Raw genomic sequence first — 21,675 nt, 5'->3', positions numbered from 1 at the left:
ACGTGAGACACAGACGCAAGTCATGTATAGTTTTAAAATTTTTGGTAATCACATTTCAAAACATTTTTAAGAACAGGTGCGATTCATATATACCATGGAATACTATGCAGCCACAAAAAAAGAATGAGTTCACGTCCTTTGCAGAGACATGGATGAAGATGGAAACCATCACCCTCAGCAAACTAACGCAGGAACAGAAAACCAAACGCCACATGTTCTCACTCAGAAGTGGGAGTTGAACAATGAGAACACATGGACACAGGGAGGGGAGCATCACACACTGGGGCCTGTCAGGGGGCAGGAGGCTAGAGGAGGGAGAACATCAGGACAAACACCTAATGCATGCGGGACTTAAAACCTAGATGATGGGTTGATAGGCGCCACAAACCACCATGGCTCATGTCGACCGGTGCAACAAACCTGCAGGCCCATCACATGTACCCCAGAACTTAAAGTAAAATTAAAATAAATAAATAAGAACAGGTGCAATTAATTTAATGTTTTATTCTCTCAACAGATCCAAAATACTGCCATTTTTATATGTGATCTCTATAAAAAATACTAATGAGTTATTTTATGTTTTATTTTGTAGTAAGCCTTTGAAATCCAGTGATTTTTTTTCACAGTTACAGCAAATCTCAAATCCAACTAGCCACATTTTAAACCCTCGATACCTACATCTGGTTAGGGGCTGCTGTATGGGACAGCATGGGTCTGGTCTATTAAAGTACACACTGCCAGACTCTAAGTAATATTAGCCATTGCTTCAGTAAGCAACCAGGTAGGTCCTGTCTGGGACTGAGACGCCCTGGCCACCTAAGAAAAATGGAAAGCGTGTAGAAGGGCAGCTGGTCTTGCTGGCAGCCGCGGCCCGTACAGCCGGCTCCTGCACACCCATACTGCCCCATCAGCCTTCTGTCCTGACCCCTCTCTTCCTCCTGTTTCCTGTCGCATTGGCTGATTCCCAGCAACGTAACTTGAGGTGTTTACATATGGCTAATCTGTTGGCATCACAGCTCACAGGCAGGCCTCTGCCAGAAAAAGCTACAGAGACTATTCAAGCATCCCGTGGTCCTATGAGCAGATACTTTGTGAGATCTCTTTATGTGACCTTCAAACCCCACTTCAGAAACCCAGTTTCTGAATCCTAGGAAACCAAGTTAAGAACAGTGGGCACCAGCTTGGTATCCCAAAGCTTGGGAGCGCAGGCCCAAAGCACTGTGCTGGGCTAGAGCACTGGGAACGCTGGAGGCTGCGCCCAGCTTCACTGGACTCCACCCCGCCCGGGAGATCCATGAGAACTGACATGCTTATCTGTCTTCCTCCCTCCGAGGCTACGAGGAGTCAAACCAGAACGATTCTCTGCAAGCCCATGATCTTCCAGTAAACTAGCCAAGAGTGAAGGAGGTAAGACAGGCCCCAAGTCCTCTCCCAGGGAGACAGGAGGTGGTGCTGAGGGTCTCACCCAAGGACTTCACAGTCAGGTTGAGGAGTCCTGGGCCCTGCCTGGCAGAGCCCCCATGCCAGCAGGGAAGGGCAGAATCCCCTGCAGGGCAGTTGGGAGGTAAACGGCAGTATGGGGCCTTATTCTCAGCGTAGTGGAGGCCAGAGGTCAGCTAGGGTGGAGCCATCAGGGAAGGCCTCCCAGGGATGTGGACTGATTTGGGTAATTCCCAAGGCCATGCTTATTTGCAGCATCGGCAGAAAGATGGTGAGAAAGTCCTGTGCAATGGGACAAGTGGGAGGAGTTTACGTCCCATGCCTGCCCCGACTCATGCGTGAAATGGAGCTTTGAAATCTGTCCTCAGCCTGTGCTTTGGGTGGAAACCCACTGTGCGAGAGGTTGTGTGGGGACGGGTGGCGTGGAGGCACAGTCCTGCTCACCTCTGGCCCTCATAGACCTTGCCCTCCCCGCTCCTCTGCCCCCTTCCAGAGAGCTCCTCCCTGTCCCTGAGGGATTAGCCAAAGACATTAAGGAGTCTTTCTAACCCACCTCCCCCAGGCCAGGGCCTCTGCATTCTCCAGACATGGCCAGCTTTGACCCAGCCATCTCAAGACCAACATTGTACCTTTATTGGAATGAATCACAGCAGAGCTCCCACAGAAGAGGGGCTTTTTTTTTTTTTTTTTTTTTATGTCAAGGGCTGGCCGGGAGCAGGACTAACCCTGCCTCCCTGACGAAACTGGGCCTGGAATTTGTGGCCTGGAATCCACAAGCCTGTGCTTGGCCACTCCACCCCAACCCAAGATGGTCTGGGGGCCTGGCCCTCAGGGAGCCTGGCTGTCTGCTTCCCCTTCATTGATTCGCCCCAAGGCAGTGCTGGAGACAGGGTATGGGTCCAGTTTCAGGATCTGGGCATTGAGAACGGTGTTCTTGGCCGCTTCCTCAGACATATCATCAGATGATGTATCCTCCGTTGTCATGTCCCCGACCTTATTCCTGAAAGAACCGGCAATGGCTAAGTCCTGGGCCACAGCTTTCTGGAAGCTGAGGAAAGCTGCGGCTCGTGCCTTCAGCAGCGCCCAGGCCCCGCTACGTGCCCAAGAGGTGGGGCGTTCTCACCCCAGCAGGTCCCCAGCCGAGCTTTGCCAGGAGCCTCCAGAATCAGGCCTGCTCCATCTCTCAACCCCCGGAGACCCTTCTCCTTCTGGCTTTGGGGTCGCTTCACCATCTTCACTGCCAGCATTCACTGAGAACTTGGCCATATGCCAGACCCAGTGCCAGCTGCTTTATGTAGGTTTAATCCTCTCAAAACAAAATCCCGTGGGAGAGGACGACTGGGCCGCATGGCCTTACCTCTCTGTGCCCCAATGTTCTCATCTGTAAAACCGGAATAGTGACAGGTCCTACCTTGCCTTGGATTGTTTTGAGGACAGAGTGAGATAAGGCATGTATACAACAGGCTCTATATGCAAATGCTCAGTGCAGCTTAGCTATGGTTACAACTCTGTTCTCCTTCCACCTTGCAAATGACGAAACGGAATCTCAGAGGTGTGAGGTAACTTCTCCGCGCACACAGTAGGAGGTTGCAGCCCCCTGAGCCTGTGCCCATAACCACTGTCCTCTCTCCCTGTGTGGCGCCGAACTTCCTCTCTCTACGGTGGGGCAAATTTCTATTCATTTCAAAGCCCTACGCAGATGTCACTGCCATTTTCCCCGATTCCCCAAATGAATGTTCTTCCCTCGTTAGGGTCCCAGAGATCCTGTACCCCTCACAGTCAGAGTCCGCCAGCGGCAGCTGTTTGCAGTGTCTGACTCCCCATAAGCTATGGCTTGCTCAAGGCTGGGGAGCACTGACCTCTGACATTTGATAGTCTAGCCCTGGCATAGCGCCTAGCATGTGTGGTTCCAATGACAGCAGGGAGGGAGGGAAGGAGGAAGATGGCAGAGGAAGGCCAGAGGCAGTGACTCCTGTGGCACAGAGCAGAGGACACTCTAGGGCCTCCGGCAACCTCTGCTCCTCATTGGTGCTCGGGTCCCCTCAGGTCCAGGGAGAGCATATTCACTTTCCCAAATCCCAGAAGGGATGGTTCTGCCAATCATGACAAGTCTTCTCCAGGGGACACTTGGGAGATCAGAGGCCAGAAGTGCCCATGGAAGTGTTGGGTGGAGCCCAGTTAGTTCCCAAATGGGGTCCTGGGCTGCTGAGGCCAAGAGGCCAGAGGGCTTCAACAAGATTGGGTTTTGGATGAGGAACTAGGAGTTCAGACAGGACAGGGATGTACTCAGAGTCAGTTCCACGCCAGTCTCCTGTACCCGGGAGGAGAGGGAGCTTCTGGGAGGAGTTCCCTGGAGGGCATGCCCAAAGTCAATGCCCCCATCCAGACAGGCAGTCAGGGCCAAGGAAAGGAGGCGACATGGCCCAGGCCGGGTCAGGAGGGCCAGCAGGATGGGAGCTGGCAGAGGGTGGGTGGGAGCAGATAGGCGGCAGCAGCCAGGGGAGCAGGGAAGACTGCTGCGGACATGGCGGCCTCCAGGTCACAGGCTCTCCGGCAGAAGGGCGGGGATGGACAATGTCCGTGCCACGGGTTCAGAGCCTGGCACAGCCCAGGAGCCTGCCACACCTACCCCATCTGTGAGGAGTGGTCCAAGCTGTCAGAGAGGCACTGATCTTGCGTTTCCGGCAGCAGGAAGGAGACGGAAAAGCCCGCAATGGCTGAGACGCAGCAGAAAAAGATGGGCAGGAGGGAGAGGGTCTGTCTGATGGTTGTCAGGGACAAGATGGCTCCAGCCGCTGAAGCCAGAGACACCAGCCCCAGACCTGTTGCCCTGAAAGTGGAGGTGAGAGCTTCTATGAGGGGTCTGTCAGGTCCAGACGCTGGGCAGGGCCGGCAGCTGCATGGAACCCCACACCCTCCAGGCTCCACCCTGTCCTGCCCTCGCTGTGTGATTCCAAGTCGGCAGTAATTTCTTCTGGGCCTCCTTCATGGGGGTGAGGAGGGGAGGCAGAACCATGCGGCAGCATGTGGATGTGCTGGGAGAGGGCATGGGCAGTGATGCCAGGCAGGCAGGGACCTCAGGGAAGGATCTGAACCTCCGAGTGGCCCAAACGCCTTCCAGGCAGTGAGTGCAAGGCAGGGGCTGGGGTCAGGCTCCCTGGGGCCAAATCCCAGCTCTGCCGCTTACCCTGTCTGCCCTAGTCTTGCGTCTGAAATACTGTTAGCAATGGCATTTGGGGGTTTTCTGGTGGGGTTAAATGAGATAATTTATGTAAACTGTTTAGCACAGTGCTTGTCACCAGGTGAACGCTCGTCCTAGTTGCTGCATTAATCTTGTCATTGTCAGTCCCCGCCCATGACCCCATACCTGAGCACAGTGGGGAGGAGCTCCGCGGTGTGGATGAAGAGCACCGTGGCGGTGGCAGCCAGGCTGACCTCTCCCAGCGTGAGCACCAAGACCTTCACGGATTTCAGCCCTGCTGCCAGACAACGAGGCTGCCTGAGTCTGAGGCTATCCTCCCCTGGGGCGGATGAAGGGGGCCCACCTATCCGCCCTCTGTTGGCATCTGAACAGCCTCCCCACCACCTGCCCAGCTGCTCAGCAGGCTCAGGCATTCCGTCAGAGGAGGGGAGGCTGTCAGAGGCCCAACCAGGCCAAAGGCAGAGCATCTGCAAGGCAGAGTTGGTCAGCAGGGGTGGGGAGGTCTCCCATGCTACACCCAACACCCCTGTCTCTGCTCCCAGGGCTCTGTCTTTGTTGCACCTCCTCACCCAACTGCAGCTTGGGGATCCACTTAGGGCCAGGCCTGTGTCCCATGGGCTGGGACCCCTGCTCAGGCCTGTGCCACTGGGGCTCTGCAAGATGGTCAGAGCAAGGGGGTGTTTCGTTCCTGGAGCCTGAGTGGCTGGGATGGGTCCCAAACATTCCAGGATATTCTTTGGCCAGCTAGACAGGCACAATGAAGGGAAGCTGGGGAAAGCCCATTCTGCAGACCTGGTGAAGCTGGGGCCTTCAGCCCTTGCCAGTCAGCCTCTGCAGGACCCTGCCCCAGCCTCATCCCATCCAGTCCTGGCTTTTCTTATCTCTGGGATGAAATCAGAGATCTGGTTTTATCTACCCAGGAGTCCATTCCTAGTTTCTCTCACACGTCGAGTTTACATGTTTCTGCTTGACTCAGTACAAACCTGCTTTTTAAAAAACCACCAGGCAATAAACATTTAATAATGAATTTGTTTCCACATTTTGTGTTAGCCAATCCATGCTGCCAGCATCTGGGGAATGGGAGGGTCCCAATCCAGACACACAATTCCAGCCCTGGCCCCCAGCTAGCCTCCCCTGGCCTTGCTGCAGCTGCGAAGGGCTCTGCAGGCAGTCACTCTAGGTGGGAGTCCACAGATCTAAGTGGGAGTCCACGGATGGCTCCAGCTCTAGGACTTATGGTGCATCCATTGTTTAGGGCTCTTTGAGATTCTGCAGATAACACCAGCCCTTCCTGCCTCCTTTCCTAGTGCTGAGTCTGCAGGAACAGGCACTGAGCCCCCCTGGAAAGGAGGGGCCTCCATGCAAGAGCTGTTCCTGAGTGCTGAGCCCAACGATATGCTCCATTTTCAGTGGGCAGGTTATTCCTGGTGACGTTACAGGTAACAACAGCCATTTCCCAGTCAAAGGGGCTGCAGATGACAGGTGGGACAGGGGCAGCAGGTGAAGGAGTATTTTTGCCACCATTTATTCACACATATTCACATTTATTCACATTCGACCTGCTTCTAAGGTGGATTGGAATCTGGTGGAATCTGGCAGCCTACTCTCCTCTGGAAAGCACACCCTTCTCTCTCAGGCCTCTGAGAGAGTATGGGTGCCCTGTCTGGGGGACCCCACCCAGGAGGTGTAGTGCTCCAGGGATTAGAGGTACCAGGGCCTCTGCAGGGCGGGTGGGCTATGGGTGCAGGAGACTGACTCCCAGGGTGTCTGGGCGGTACTGGGGAGGGGTTTTGGGAAGCAGGAAGGCTGTGGGCAGCCCACAGGGGAAGGATAAGCTGTACCTTCAGGGAGGAAAAGGAGAACCAAGCACCAGATGACAGCTTGGAGGAGAGCCACAGCCAGGCTCCACTTCCTCCCAATCTTCTGCAGGAGAAAACGGCAGCACAGCCGGGCAGGCACCTCCATGATGCCGGGGAACACATGGCTGAAGTAGAGGCTCACGTCCAGGGCTGTCATTCTCAGGGTCAATGCAAAATAGGTGTAACTGATGGTAAACCTGGGTGAAGCCAGGACGCGTGTGCATGTGCACACACACACACACATACACACACAAACACACATACACATACACACATACACACAAAAAACACACACATACACACACACAAACACACATACACACACAAAAACACACACATACACATGTACACACACAAACACACACACGTACACACATACACACAAACACACATACACACATGTACACACATACACACATACACACACATACACACATACATATACACACACATACACATACACACAAATATACACACACAAACATACACATATACAGGTACACACACACATACACACACAAACACACATACACATACACACACACACAAAAACACACACACACAAACACACATACACACACAAAAACATATACACACATGTACACACACACAAACACACACATACACATGTACACACATACACACAAACACACACATACACACATGTACACACATACACACATACACACACGTACACACATACATATACACACACATACACATACACACAAATATACACACACACAAACATACACATATACAGGTACACACATATACACACAAACACATACACATATACATGTACACACACATATAGACACATATGCACATACATACACACATGTACATACATACACACATATACACACAGACACATACACAGACACATACACACACACAAACACACACATACACACACACGCGGAGGCAGGAATAAAGACAGGCAGAGCAGCGAGGGTCAGGGTAGGAACGGAGGAGAGAAATAAGCAGAGACTGTGATCTGTGTCCTTGGGCTGCCTCCCCTGCAGCCCGACCCTTCCCCTCCCCTCCCCCGAGTTTCCAGCCTGCGTGCCCGTTCACAGTCCCTGCCAGCGGGCCCTGGATACTCACGACACACAGCCCATCACCAACATCATCTTGCAGAGTTGTCTATTCTTACAGAAGTCCAGGACAGAGGCCTTAGTCACCTTTCTGGGCAGCTGCAGTTACAGAACAAGCAGGACCAGTCGGAGGCAGGACAGAGGCCCCAGCTTGGTCCCCGGTCCCACAGCACCCACAGGCCTGCCTCTCCCTGAGAGTGCCAGCTGGATTCTGGCCTTCCACTGGCAGGATTCAATTTTGTTGTCACCATTGTCCTTAAGCAGTGGGTTGGGGGCTCCCTCTGGACCAACGTCCCATCTGAAAGGATGGGGAGGAAAGGGGTCCTTCCACACCCACTGCTCCGGCCCCACCCCCGGCCAGAAGCCCTTTACCTGGTCTAGCAGGTCTGCAGGAATGGTCTTCTTGTTCACACTCGCTGCGTAGCACAGAACCTGTTTGGCCTCCTTCACCTTCCCTTTCATCATCAGCCACCGTGGGGACTCCGGGAGAATCCTGCGTGGCCAACCCCTCTCTTATCTCATCGTTCCATGATGCCCAGAGACCCCTGCTGGCCCTCTCCTGGCCTCCACTGTGGACATCCTGCGCCAGCATGAGGTGATTTGGATGTCAGGGCCTTGAAGGCCACCAATGACCTCCAACTGCCCTCTGCTCCTCCCTAGTGGTCAGCCCTTCCCCTGTGTAAGCCTCACACAGCCCCCACTGCTGCTAGGTGACACCCTGACCGCCCCCACTGCTGCTAGGTGACACCCTGACCGCCCCCACTGCTGCTAGGTGACACCCTGACCACCAGCTGCCTCTGTCTATAGCCTCCTTTCTTTGCCCTCAGTTGTCACGGAGAGTTCTCACCTTTTCTACCTGGGGAGCATCCCTGTCTGCTGAGGCCTCCAACCTCCATGCCCACCGCCTCCAGTAGAGCCTCCGTGCTCATAGCTGGGCTTTCTCCTGTTCCCTCTCTGTCTCCCCAGCAACCGTAGGAGTGTGAGGGGGCAGGACCATGGGTCTGACCCTACACCCAGCACTGAGCCCGGGTGAATGGAGGGCGAGTGAAGGTCTCTACTCTGCCCCATCTCTCCCTGCCACATCCCTGCTGCCTTTGACCTCCGAATAACTCCTGTTTTTTCCCATCTCTCAGTCAGAATTCACAGAGATTTCAAAAGCACTTACGTGTGAGGAATGGTGCTCGGCGCCCTCGTACATAACTCTTGTTTAGTCCCCTTCCAAGCCTGGACCTAGTATGATTATCCCCATTTGACTCCCAGCCTCGAGGGGTAAAGGCTCGCCCAAGGACAGAGACACAGACAGTGTACTTGGGGACTGGTACAGCCTCAGGCCCCTAAGGTGGGGTGACTGTTTTATAAACCATGCTTGCTGATTTCTTATACCAGCACCCTCCCTGACTGGGACTCTGACTGGTTGCCATACACACGCTCAGGACACTAGAGACAGCTTCGCTCCTTATACCTGCCCTGCTCCTCCCCCATCCCACCAGGGTTCGGCAATCCTTCATCATTGTCCACGCTAAGGCTGTGGAACTCTCCTAAAGAAAGCCATTACACTGGGACTTCAAAAAGATGGGGGATTGGCCTCATGCCCACTGAAAAAGCAGGAAGAAAAAAAGGTCACCAACTCTCAAGGACACAGAGAAGGGGAGAGAGGCCACAACGGGAGAGACGAGCAAACGCACTGAAGCCCAGACGTGGATGGCGCTTCTGACAGTCAGCAGTGCTCTGGCCTGAATGCTTGTGTCCCTCAAAATTCCTACTGCACTGTGATATGATGACATCAAGAGGTGGGATCTTTAGGAGGTGATTTGGTCATGAGGGCTCTGCCCTCATGGACTGGATTAGTGACCTCATAAAAGAGGCTTAAGGGAGCTTGTTTGTAGCCTTCCACCCTGTAAGGATACAGCAAGAAGGCACCGTCTGCAAGGGCCCTCATCAGACGCCAGATCTTCTGGCGCCTTGATCTTGGACTTCCCAGCCTCCAGAACTGTGAGCAACAAAATTCTGTTGTTTATAAATTCCCCAGTCTAAGGTATTTTGTTATAGCAACTCAAACGGACTAAGACAGAAATTAGTACCAAGAGTGGAATGCTGATCTAACAAATGTGTAAATGGCTTTGCGGGCAGAAACTGAACGAGTTTGGAGGTGCATACTGGAAAAAGCCTGCATAGCCATGAATGGAATTATAAGGGTGGTTCTAGTGAAGGCTCAGAAGAGGAGCAGTATAAAGAAAACCTCAGTCTTCTTAGAGGTTACCTAAGAGGTCATGAACAGAACGTTGATATAAATATGGACAATAAAGACATTCTGACCAGGTGTCAGATGCAAATGAGGAACATATTAAAAACTGGAAAAATGGCAATCCTTGTTACAAAATGGCCAAGAACTTGGCTAAACTGTATTCATGCCCTAGTGTTTGTGAAAGAAGGAACCTGTAAGTGATGAAAGAGGACACTTGGTGGAAGAAGTTTCTAAGCAAAGTGTTGAGGGTGTGGTATGGCTTCTCTTGACTACTTACAGTAAAATGTGAGAAGAGAGAAGCAAACTAGAATTTATAATCAACAGGGAAGCAGAAATTAAAGATCTGGAAAATGCTCGTGTTGACCACATTGTTCAGTCACTTTCCATGCCTAAAAAAGTGTGTTTGGGAGAGAATGCCAAGGATGTGGCTGAGCTGCGGTTTGATAAGGAGGCCAGTACAGATCAGTGGAAGCCACTAAAAGAATGACCCAAAGATACGTTACAGATCATTGGTTCTGCCCCTCCCATCACAGGCCCACAGTGACAGGGCCTAGGAGACACACTATGTCAAAAGAGGGGCCTTGAGACCCCGGGTACCTTGGTGTTCCCTCCTAAGGGCCTGCCAGTAGAGGCTGGAAATCCAGTTCCTGGAAGTGACAGGGTCCCAAATCTCTGCTCCTCACTCCCCACACACCTCTCATCTACTCAAGCTAGGAGAAGGGGAGTTCAAGAGAACTCCTCAGAGAGATGAGGGGACTGCCTTTGACAGAGCACATCTGCCGTCCCACTCTGGCTGGAACTTGCTAATTCAGAAACATGGGGGCTTGCCCTGGTACTTCAGACAGTAAGAGAGATTATAGAAGAGTTAATATGTGTCACCTGGAGTATGAGGGCATACACAAACCCAGAGAATGATGCCCGTCTCTCATCTGGGTATAATGAGGGCAGGAGGCTGGTGGGAGCTGGGTATAATGAGAGGGTGAAGGCTAGGGAACAGTGAGGTGTTTTGGCCAAGTGGACCCTGCTGTCTTAAAGGCACCCCATGTGCTAGGATGAGAAGACCCCTTACAGAAAGGCTGTGGGGAGAGCTGCCAGCGACAGGAGCTGAGGGAAGCGACAGACAGAGTGCTGGGAGTGTTAGGAAACTCCAGTGCTCAGAAGACCCACAAATGGACCCGAGAGTGATGGCATTTGAGTGTCTGCCCTACAGAGGACCCTGAGAGACTCTAACAGCCCCTGCCATGTCAGTCTTTGGTCTATTTGTCTGACGTCCCCAACCCATGCCTAGAACCTGGAAAATCAGAACAAGCAGACAGGAGGAAAAACAGTAGATCAGAACAGACCTCATCCCCTTTGGCCACTATCCTGAGCGAGGGGCCAGGAACAAGCTGCGGATCTGATGTAAGATTCAAATTTTTCATTGAACTGGACTGAATTTTTTTTTTTTTTTTTGAGACAGGGTCTTGCTCTTTTGCCCAGACTGAAGTACAGTAATACACTCATAACTCACTGCAGCCTTGACCTCCTGGGCTCAAGTGATCCTCCCCCTCAGCCTCCCAAGTAGCTGGGACTACTAGCATGTGCTGCCATGCCTGGTTACTTTTAAAATTTTGTGTAGTCGAGCATGGTGGCTCATGCTCATAATCCCAACACTTGGGGAGGCCAAGGCAGGCGGATCACGAGGTCAGGAGACCGAGACCATCCTGGCTAACACAGCGAAACCCTGTCTCTACTAAAAATAATTTAAAAAATTAGCCGGGCATGGTGGCTCACACCTGTAGTCCCGGCTTCACACAGGTTGAGGCAGGAGAATCTCTTGATCCTGGGAGGCAGAGGTTGCAGTGAGCTGAGATCGCACCACTGCAACCCAGCCTGAGCGACAGAGTGAAACTCTGTCTCAAAAAAAAAAAAATTGGGTAGAGGTGGGGTCTTGCTATGTTGCCCAGGCTGGTCTCAAACGCTTAGCCTCAAATACTCCTCCCACCTTAGCCTCCCAAAGTGTTAGGATTACAGGCATGAGGCACTGTGCCCAGCTCCCATGCTGTTAACCCCATCTGTTATCATCCTTACTATATATGGTGCCGTTAGAATGCAGGGGCTTTGGAGACAGCCCCTGAGTTTAAATCCCAGGTCCCCAACTTTTTAGCTGTGTGAAGTTGGACAAGTTATTTCCACCCTCTGAAGCCTCAGTTCTCCCTCCTCCCCACCTCCCATGACATGGGAGTAGCATACTTCTTCTAGAAGGGTCAGGATTAAATGTAATAATGTCAAGATTAACTATGATAATTACTTCATATGGAACTGCCTAACCCTTCACACACGAGTTCTTTCGGCTTCTTCTCACCTCCCTCTCCACCTTCTCTTCTGCCCCTCTCCTTCCCCTCCTGCCCACGGTTAGCTGTGCCGTCTCACTTTTGTTCTCAAGCCTTACTCCTCCAAGGTTCGCCCTATCAGTTGTCCTTTCACAGCTTTAATCTCTCAGGTTCCTGTCTGTGACTCCCCTACACACAAAACGTCGGATGCCCTTCCCGGACTCTGAGTTGTAGAAATCATCCCTTTCTCCCTCCTTCTATGACAGTCCTCTCCTGGCTCCTTTCTTCTGTTCCTAGTCTCTCCTCAACCCTCTGCCACTGTAGTGAAGCCACCTCCAGACGGTCACTAAGGCTGGCAGACCCTTCCCCAGACACACCCCTCTTGCCTTCAACTCTCCTTACACCCTTGGCCTTCAACACTCCTCCTCCTGGTTTTCTGACCACCTGTCTGACATCTCTTGGAGGGTCTTCCCTAGGGTGCGGGAGGAGGTTAAAGCTGAGGTTCAGAGGCTCTGCCCTTGGTGCCTTCCTATCTCATCCCATCCACATCACTTTCTCCCAGGAGAAATCCCACCCATTCCCACAGCTTCAAGGACCTCCACACTCATTGACACCCAGCCCACCAGACCCAGCCCTGTGCATGCCCTGTACTCGCTTGCTCACCAGATATAGGAGATGAGGGGGAACGCAGGTACCCCACCCACCAGAAACAGCAGCCGCCAGTGGGGAAGACTGTAGGCGATCCCCGTCAGCAACACGGTCCCCACAGCGAAGAAGCAGTGCTCCAGGATGATGGCGTGGGCCCGGTGCTCGTCCATGAGCCACTCAGTGGCTGTGCAGAGAGGCCGAGAGGACAAAACCATGGTCACTTCCGGGTCCCCACAGCTGCCCCTGCATCCAGCCTCGCTGGGTGTCCCCACCTGCTCTGGACAGTTGAGATCAGGCAATGCTGCTTCTGCCTGTCTCTGCACTGGGTCCAGAGACAGCACCTCAGAACCCGGAAGAGTGCCTCTGTTCTGCCTCGGCACACCCTTGCCGGAGCTCCCAATCATACACAGCTTCCACCCCTCTCCACCTGGCTGCTCCCTCTGCACACTCCTGTCTGACCATGTGCCTCTCATAGAAAAGACACAATCGCCAACATGAGGGCTGACGCACGGCCAGCCCAGGCATCACTGTCCTCGTCTTCGCTCTGAGTGTATCTGTGCTTTGGCTACCTAAGCCTAGGGCTCCCAATGAGAAGAGGGTCTCCTGCCAGGAAACCCTCAGCTATAAGGCTGCCCTGGGTGCTTTAGCATCTCATAGGCCTGGGTTGAAATCCCAGCTTCTTCACTTAGTTGCTGTGTGACTCTGTGCAAGTGGCTAACTTCTCCGAGGCTCAAGTGTCCTCCTCAGCTGAAGGAGTAATAGAATGGTGCCTGCTGAAGAGAGTGTGCCAGGAGGAAATGACACAATGCAAATAAAGGGCTTAGCAACTACCTCCTCCTCCCTTTTTCTTCTTCCTCTCCTTTTCTTCTTCTTCCTCTTCTTTCTCTCTCTCTCTTTCTCTCTCTCTTTCTTTCCCTGGCCCTTCTTAAGGGCTCAATAAATGTAACCCATGGGGCTTGGAGGTATGCAAGGAGTATGCGGTGGAAGGTGTGGGGTATGAGGGAGTTAGGAAGGAGGATGAGGATGGAAGGGCAGTCAGGGCACTGATTCTCTGGCATCTCCAGGCAGCCAGGAGAGGAGATCCCTTATACTTCTGCCTGTCCAACTAGGCCTGGGGTCCTGTGGGCTCCCAGTAAGTGCCCGTACCACCATGCTCCGGCCATGCCCACTTGCAGCCCCGCCCCAACCCCTTGCCCCCCGCCTATGCCACCACGCCCCCTTGCCGCCACACCCCTTGCCACCCGCCTATACTGCCACGCCCTCACCAAGCCCTCTTCCAGCCCCGCCCCACTCCCCTGCCTCCCGCCTATGCCGCCACACCCCTTGCCACCATGCCCCCTTGCCACCACGCCCCCTTGCCACCACACTCCTTGACGCCATACCCCCTTGCCGCCACGCCCTGCCCATTGAGGTCCAGTCTCACCCAAAGAAATGCTGCTGATGGAGTAGCCCACCACTGATTGCGAGACGGCAAAGCGAAAGAACAAATACAGGTGAAAGCTGTTCACGAAGGCCGTCCCGAAGCCGAAGATGATCAGCCCCAGCAGCGACAGCAGGATGGCAGGATAACGGCCCATCCTACAGGCGTCAAAGGGAAGCTGCACCAGGACCTCGCTGGCTGGCCCCAGCCGGATACACCTGGGCCAGGCCCTGAGCCATCCATGGGCCCCTGGAGAACCCCTGCCTTCACCTCCCTCAGCCTGACACTCTTCAACCCTGAATGCCCATGAGGAGGAGGTGGGGCGGCTCGGGAACCAGCAGAAACTCCCGGGGACTCACTTGTCAGTTATGAGCCCGAAAACGAGGGAGCCTATCAGGAGCCCTGCTATGAACACGATCTGCGGGGTGTCCTTCTTCCGCTCCATGCCACATACCAAGTCAAACTGTGGGTCAGACACAGGAATCGTCCATGGGCACCCACCTTTGGGTCCAGAGACTGAGCCTCACCCCAGGGTGGGGCCTATAGGCCAAGGGGACCTGGGAAGGGGCAGGTAACGGGGTGCAGCATGCCTCCGCTTTTGCCTTGCTCTATTACCTTTGCAACCCATCCCACACGGGCTCCACCCTGAGAGCTGGGCCTGGAGAGAGCGACCAGAGGCACAGATCAAGAGGTGTGGGGATGTAGTGGGAAACCGAGCAAAGGCAGGAATCAGTGCAGACCCTTTCCCAAAGGCAGGTGCTAGGCCCCACCTGCAGACTCACACTAGGCTGGTCTGTGTCATGAAGGGCCTAGACTGCAGCTCAGGTTGAGAATCCCTGTAAGAGATGCCTGATCAAAGCTGCTTCTTTCCCTGAGCCCTACCTTTTGTGAGTTCTAAGGGCAAAGCCACAGCTACCGGAGCAATTTCATGGACAGATGGCAAACCCTGCCATGCCACACCCATCTCTACCCCAAATGTACTCTACAGACAGGCAGGGCCAGGGCTGGGCAGCAGGAACCCTCATTTTCTGCCCAAGCCCTGCTTCTGCAGGGTGACCTCAGGCCAATGGCTTCCCATCTCTGAGCCTCAGTTTCCCCACCTGTTCGGTGAGGGTAGGAGGCACAACTCTGAGCCTGTGGGGTAGTTATAGACAACCCAGGACAAGGCATACCTCATTGATAAGCGATCGCTTCTTAGCGTCAGGATAGATCCATCCATTTCGGCATGTGTCTGTGTCATTGAGGCCAAAGTGGATGATAGAATCCAGATTCCGGGGCACAGGAAGGTACATGAGGCAGGTCAGGAAACTGCCATTGGGTGCCCGGGGTATGGTCAGATTCATCTGCTCAGCTTCAGACAGGTTGGGGCCCACTGCCAGGATCCAGCTGGTGTTGCAATAGGGCTTCTGGGCTGTGAACACGAAGTGGTCAGCAAACATGAAGAAGGCTGACAGGATGCTGGGGATAAAGGTGAGGGCCACCAGCCTCCGTTGGAAGGTGCCAAACTCCCCCACCGCAACCAGGAGGTTGGCAAACTTGTCATCCTGCTTGGTGGTGACGACCTTCAATCTGCGTAACAGCATCTTCAGAGACTGGGAATATGGATACCCTGCTGCCTCATGCCTGTTCAAGTTCCTGGGAGCATCCTGGGATCTGAGCTCTTCCTTGAAGTTTTCTTCTCTTGCCATCTGTCCAGAGAAAGGGTGCAGCTCTGTCTCTGCTGACACCATTTCCTAAACATCAAGACTAGCATGGGAGCCACTGACCAGGAACTGGCCTCTGGCTTGAAGCAATATGGAGCCCAATCTTGATCTTCTCAGTAGTTCCCTCCCTTGCTTTCTTAGTTAATATGATTTATTCCCCACTGGCCCAACCATCCAGGTTTTTTAGTGTAATTAAGATTTTTAATGTTTTAGAAAATGCTGTGCTGCTGTTGTCATGAAGGACTAAGCTCTGAGGAACTCTCCTGCAACTTCTCCGCAAATGAAACTTTTTGTTTACACACACACTGAGGCACCAATGGGTTTACAAGGGGTAGGAGAGGTCCCTAGGGATCTTTTCTTCAAAAATAAAGATCCGCATCAGCATCAGCTGGCCCAAGGTGCAAGGCTGGAAGCCTGGGCCACCGAGGAGGGGCAGCAAGTCTGGTGCAGTGGTGCGGTGGTAGAGCACGGAGCCAAACTGGAAAGGCAGGTGCGGGGAAGGAGGAAGGGGAGCGATACTGACTGTAAGCGTATTACCTTGCTGCAGCAGCAAGGAGGGGAAATGAAGCTCTGTTGTGAGCCAAACCCTTAGCAGGCCTAACAGTTCCTGGTGTGGGGTACCCCTTGGCTCAGAGCAGAGGCAGAAGCGAGTCTTCTGTGAAGGAAAACTTCTTCGAGTTGATTCTGCAAGACTCTCACAGATGAACATCAAGCAAAGACATTACACCTTGAGAAGGCAAGCCGCTCTAAGAGTCAACAGAATCCAAAACCATAGACTTTCAGACTACAGATGTTGAAAGCATCAGATACAAAATTTAGAGTAGCTATTGTGTCAACTTTTTAAGGAAATGAAAGTTGTAATTACGAAAATGAACTACAACAACAATCAGGAAAAAGCAGACACCTTTGGAAGGAAGATTAGGAACTTTTAAAAATGAAAGCTTGTTGAATGGCAAGTTGTTGTCCTTGTTGTTGAGATGAAAATCCTAAGAGAAAGTTAAATTTGACACAAAGTATCAGTGAACTGGAATAAACTGCTGAAATGTGAGAGAGAGGTAAAGAAACTTGGTAGGTGAAGATTTAACATGTATCTAACTGGAAGCCCCCAAAGAGAAATGGGGAGCATTAAAAAAATAAAAAGAATACCTTTTCTAAACATTTTAAAACAAATTCTTAGATCCAGGAAATGTAACTTATCTCCAGCAGGATAAATAAAAATAAACCCATGGCTAGACACATTGTCCTGAAGCTGCAGGACACCAATGACAAAGAAAAGATGTTGAAAATCAGCTGGAGAGAAGACAGGCCACTGACTAATGAACAGCCTCAGCAGTCTCCTATTAGAAGCAGGCACAGGCGAGCAGATCGCTTGAGCCCAGGGGTTCAAGACCAGCCTAGGCAACACAGTGAAACCCTGTCTCTACAGGAAAATCCAAAAAAAAAAAAAAAAAAAAACAAAAAAAAAAACTTAGCCAGGCATGTGCCTGTAATCTTAGCTGCTTAGGAGGCTGAGGTGGAAGGATCACCTGAGCCCAGGGAGGTCGAGGCTGCAGTGAGCCATGATCACACCACCGTATTCCAGCCTGGGTAACAAAGCAAGACCCTGTTTCAAAAGAAAAAAAGCACTTTTGGAGGCCAAGGCGGGTGGATCACCTGCATTTGGGAGTTCAAGATCAGCCTGATCAGGGAGAAACCCCATCTCTACTAAAAATACAAAATTAGCTGGGTGTGGTGGTGCATGCCTGTAATCTCAGCTACTCGGGAGGCTGAGGCAAGAGAATCACTTGAACTCAGGAGGTGGAGGTTGCGGTGAGCTGAGATAGTGTCATTGCCCTCCAACCTGGGCAATAAGAGTGAAACTCTGTCTCAAAAAAGAAGGAGAAGAAAGAGGAGGAGGAGGAGGAGGAGGAAGAAGAGGAGGAGGAGGAGGAGGAGGAGGAAGGGGAGGAAGAGGAAGAGGAAGAAAAAGAAGAACAAGAAGAACAAGAAGAAGAAGACGATGACAACCACCACCACCACCACCACCACCACCACCACCACCACCACCATGAAAGTTAAGTAACAAGGAAGCCAGGAGAGTGAAGAATATTTTCAAAATGTGGATGGAAAATTATAGACCACTTAGAATTGTATACCCAGCAAAATTGTCTGTCAAGAACTAGGGTAAAATAAAGATAATTCTAGAGATAACTAGAAATTGAGAGAACACATAAGGAAGAGACCTGATCTGATTAAACTTTTAAAATAAAAGAAGGAGGCCGGGCACAGTGGCTCATGCCTGTAATCCTAGGACTTTGGGAGGCTGAGGTGGGTGGATCACCTGAGGTCAGGAGTTCGAGACCAGCCTGGCCATCAGGGTGAAACCCCATCTTAAAAAAAAAAAAAAGAAAGAAAAAGAAAAGAAAAGAAGGGTGCTGGCTTCGGCAGCACATATACTAAAATTGGAACGATATAAAGAAGATTAGCATGACCTCTGCACAAGGATGACACACACATTTGTGAAGGGTTCCATATTTAAATAAATAAATAAATAAATAAATAAATAAATAAAAGATAAGAAGGAAAATGTCTCTGGAGGACAGCCGGAGATGCAAAAATGAGCAGTCAAAATGGGAAACATGCATGCAAATTCAAATATTGATTGTATTAAATAAATACAATCATTGAGATTGTATTGAATCTACAGTGGGGAAGAATTTTGTATGTTAAGAACGATGTTGAATATTCTAACCCATGAGCATGGAATGAAGATAGATAGAGCTGACAGAGATAGCTCCATATGTTTTTAAGTTAAAAAAAAAAAAAAAAAAAAACTTGTGAATACATCACAAGTTAAGGAAGAAATCATGGTGGAAGATTTCAAATATTTATAAATGAATGATAGTAAGAACCATAACATATCAAAATGCATGGATGGTATAAAAAGTGGAACTTGTGTGAAGTTTATAGCTTTAAATGCTTTATAATAGAAAATGGGAAAGACTGAAAATCAATCAACTAAACCCACCTCATAGGAATGGGAAAAAACACAAAAGAATAAATCTAAAGAAAGTAAAGGAAGGAGGTAGTAAAGTTAAGACAAAAAATAAAGGAACTAGAAAGAGAAGTACAAGAAAGGGAATCAAAGTTCAAAGTCAGTTCCTTGAGTAGAGATAGACAAACCTTTAGGTATATTACGTAAAAAAATTTTAAAAAGACAGAAGGTACAAATAAATCTTTTATATATGCAAAAAGGAATATACAGATATAGCAAGACTGAAAATATTAATTGGATACTAACATCAACTTTATACCAATTTGAAAACAGGTGAATTAAATTTCTAAAACAAAATTACTCAAAACAGATTTAAGAATAAATGGAAAGTCTTAAAAGTTCTATAACGACTAAATTAAAGTAGAAGTAAAAAAATCTTCCTATGAAGTAAGTGCCTGACTACCAAACCTTCTTTTTTTATTTTATTTTATTTTTTCTTTTGGCAAGATTAGAGAACAAGACTACCAAACTTTCATGGGACAGATCATTCCCATGTATAAAATTTATTTTCAGGGAATAGGAAAAGATATATACTCCCAAAGAATTTTACTTTGATAGCACAACTAGAAAATTACAGTACAAAAAAAGGAAATCACTGATACATTTTTTTAATAAAAATGGATGCAAAAACTCTAAATACAATGTTAGTAAATCAAATTTAATAGCATATTAAGAGAAAAACATATCACAGTAAAGACAGTTTTTATTTTATCTTTGAGACAGTGTCTCACTTGGTCACCTAGGCTAGAGTGCAGTGGCACAACCTCGGCTCACAGCAGCCTTGACCTCCCAGGCTCAAGCAATCTTCCTACCTCAGCCCCCTGAGTAGCTGAGAATACAGGTACACCCACCACACCTGATTTTTATATTTTTTGTGGAGACAAGGTCTTGCTATTTTGCCCAGCTGGTCTCAAACTCCTGAGCTCAAGCAATCTGCCCACCTTGGCAGTCTGCCACCATGCATGGCCAATTAAAAACAGTTTTAACCAGAAATGCAAAGATGGTTTTACTATTATAAAATATATAAATACTTATATAAGTAATAGATCAATACTTAACAGATCAATGGAGAAAACCATATGATCATGCTTATAGATGCAGAAAATGCATTTGATATCAAATTTGACAATTTGTGATTTTTAAAGAAAAATCCTAAGAAAAATGAGAAATTCTTTGGTTTAATAACAAAAACTATCTCCCTCCCCAAAAAAATCCTAAAAAGGAAACATTAAAAGTGTCCCTTTCAAAATCAGAGGAAAGGCAAAGATGCCCACACTTATTCAATGTTATACTGGGTGGCCCTAGCCAGAGCAATGAGATGAGATAAGAAAGAGAATGAAAGGCATAAAGATTGAAAAGAAAATAAAACCCAAAAGACTCTACAGATAACTAGAAACAACAGGAGAGTTTAGCAAGGTAGCTGCGAATAATGTGAATATATAAAAGTCAATTGCATTTCTGTAAAGCCAGAACAATCAGAAAATATAATTTGTAGAAGTATGCCATTCAATAAAAAAATCTTCAAACACGAAATTTTCTGAAATGCTAATGACAGCAATACTGTGATAACATTTCTCACCTATCACATTGGCACATTTTGTTGATGAGGCTGTGGGGAAACAAGCATTTTCATACATTACTGATGGGACAATTTGGCAATACCTGATAAGAAAGAACAACCCAGACACCCTGATATGTTTACGTCTTGCACATGCTCAGAAAGAACTGCTTGAATGATTCGTCCTTGGCTGACTTCTGGAATTGAACTTTTGGAGTGTTCTCTGTGCTACCTTTAAGAGTGTTTGGGGCCAGGTGCAGTAACTCATGCCTGTACTTCCAGCACTGGGGAGGCTGAGGCGGGAGAATTGGTTGAGGTCTGTTCAAGACCAGCCTAGGCAATATAGCGAGACATCCCCACCCCATCTCTAAATAAACAATAAAAAATTACCCAGGCATGATGGAATACGCCTATAGTCCTAGCCCCCTTGAGTGGCTGAGCCACTCCTGACAGCTTGAGCCCAGGAGTTTGAGGCTGCAGTGAGCAAGACCTTATCTCTAAAAATAAGTTTAAAAAGAGTGTTTGGCATGGTTGGAAGTGTGAACCATACTGTACCAGCTTTCCAGATAGCTCGTGCCTTATACTGAACAGCCTTCCTGCTTGGGTTCTGAAACTGGGCAATGAAGTTTCAGTAATTACGGTTAGTCACGAAGGCACTGTGTGGCTTCATGTTCAACCCCCAGTAAAAATGCTGAGCTCTCGGGCTCAGAGAGAGTCCCTGGCAGAAAAGACTTCACACAGGCTGCTGCAGGTCACTGCTGGGACAGTAAGGGTGTCCTGTGTACTTTCATTGGGAGAAGATGGGAAGATAATACCAGTATCCTCCAGACTCCACCCAATGTGACTTCTCCCCTTATTGACCTTGCATTGTACCCTTTGGTTGCAATAAATTGTAGTATTGTGTATAATCACTTTTCTTTTTCGAGACAGAATCTCGCTCTGTCATCCAGGCTGGAATGCAGTGGTGTGATTGTGGCTCACTGCAACCTCTGCCTCTCAGGTTCAACTGATGCTCCTGCCTCAGCCTCCCAAGTAGCTGTGACAACAGGTACATGCCACCAAACCTGGCTAATTTTGTATTTTGGGTAGAGGCAGGGTTTTACCATATGTCCAGGCTGGTCTCGAACTCCTTACCTCAGGTGATCTGCCCACCT

General features: G+C 49.9%; 1 protein-coding gene and 1 non-coding gene across 2 annotated transcripts; one reads left to right on the top strand and one right to left on the bottom strand.

The window, feature by feature from the left end:
* Positions 1–2,268: 2,268 nt before the first annotated feature.
* SLC22A14 (solute carrier family 22 member 14) lies at positions 2,269–15,914 on the bottom strand. The gene is made up of 10 exons (XM_010341494.2): positions 15,399–15,914; positions 14,586–14,689; positions 14,230–14,384; positions 12,822–12,990; positions 7,974–8,094; positions 7,612–7,700; positions 6,484–6,698; positions 4,808–4,916; positions 4,070–4,270; positions 2,269–2,440 (listed from the first exon to the last, which is right to left on the bottom strand). The coding sequence occupies exons 1-10, from the start codon at positions 15,912–15,914 to the stop codon at positions 2,269–2,271; spliced, it is 1,851 nt and encodes a 616-aa protein (XP_010339796.1).
* A 2,426-nt stretch (positions 15,915–18,340) lies between these two features.
* LOC120360865 (U6 spliceosomal RNA) lies at positions 18,341–18,447 on the top strand. The gene has a single exon (XR_005577266.1). It is a non-coding gene; the product is annotated as a U6 spliceosomal RNA (small nuclear RNA).
* The last annotated feature ends 3,228 nt before the right edge of the window (positions 18,448–21,675 follow it).

The sequence above is a fragment of the Saimiri boliviensis genome, chromosome 9 (genome assembly GCF_048565385.1).
Source record: "Saimiri boliviensis isolate mSaiBol1 chromosome 9, mSaiBol1.pri, whole genome shotgun sequence".
NCBI classification, from domain to species: domain Eukaryota; kingdom Metazoa; phylum Chordata; class Mammalia; order Primates; family Cebidae; genus Saimiri; species Saimiri boliviensis.
Note: the sequence above shows the minus strand (reverse complement) of the source record. Positions and strands in the feature narration are given on the sequence as shown.

Bases quoted from the DNA above. Each gene is read 5' to 3' on its own strand.
- SLC22A14 (XM_010341494.2), bottom strand. From the start codon at position 15,914: ATGGCAAGAGAAGAAAACTTCAAGGAAGAGCTCAGATCCCAGGATGCT. The intron at 14,690-15,398 runs GTATGCCTTGTC...TCTGACCCACAG, and splicing joins AGCGATCGCTTATCAATGAG to TTTGACTTGGTATGTGGCAT. The intron at 14,385-14,585 runs GTGAGTCCCCGG...TGACGCCTGTAG, and splicing joins TTCGGGCTCATAACTGACAA to GATGGGCCGTTATCCTGCCA.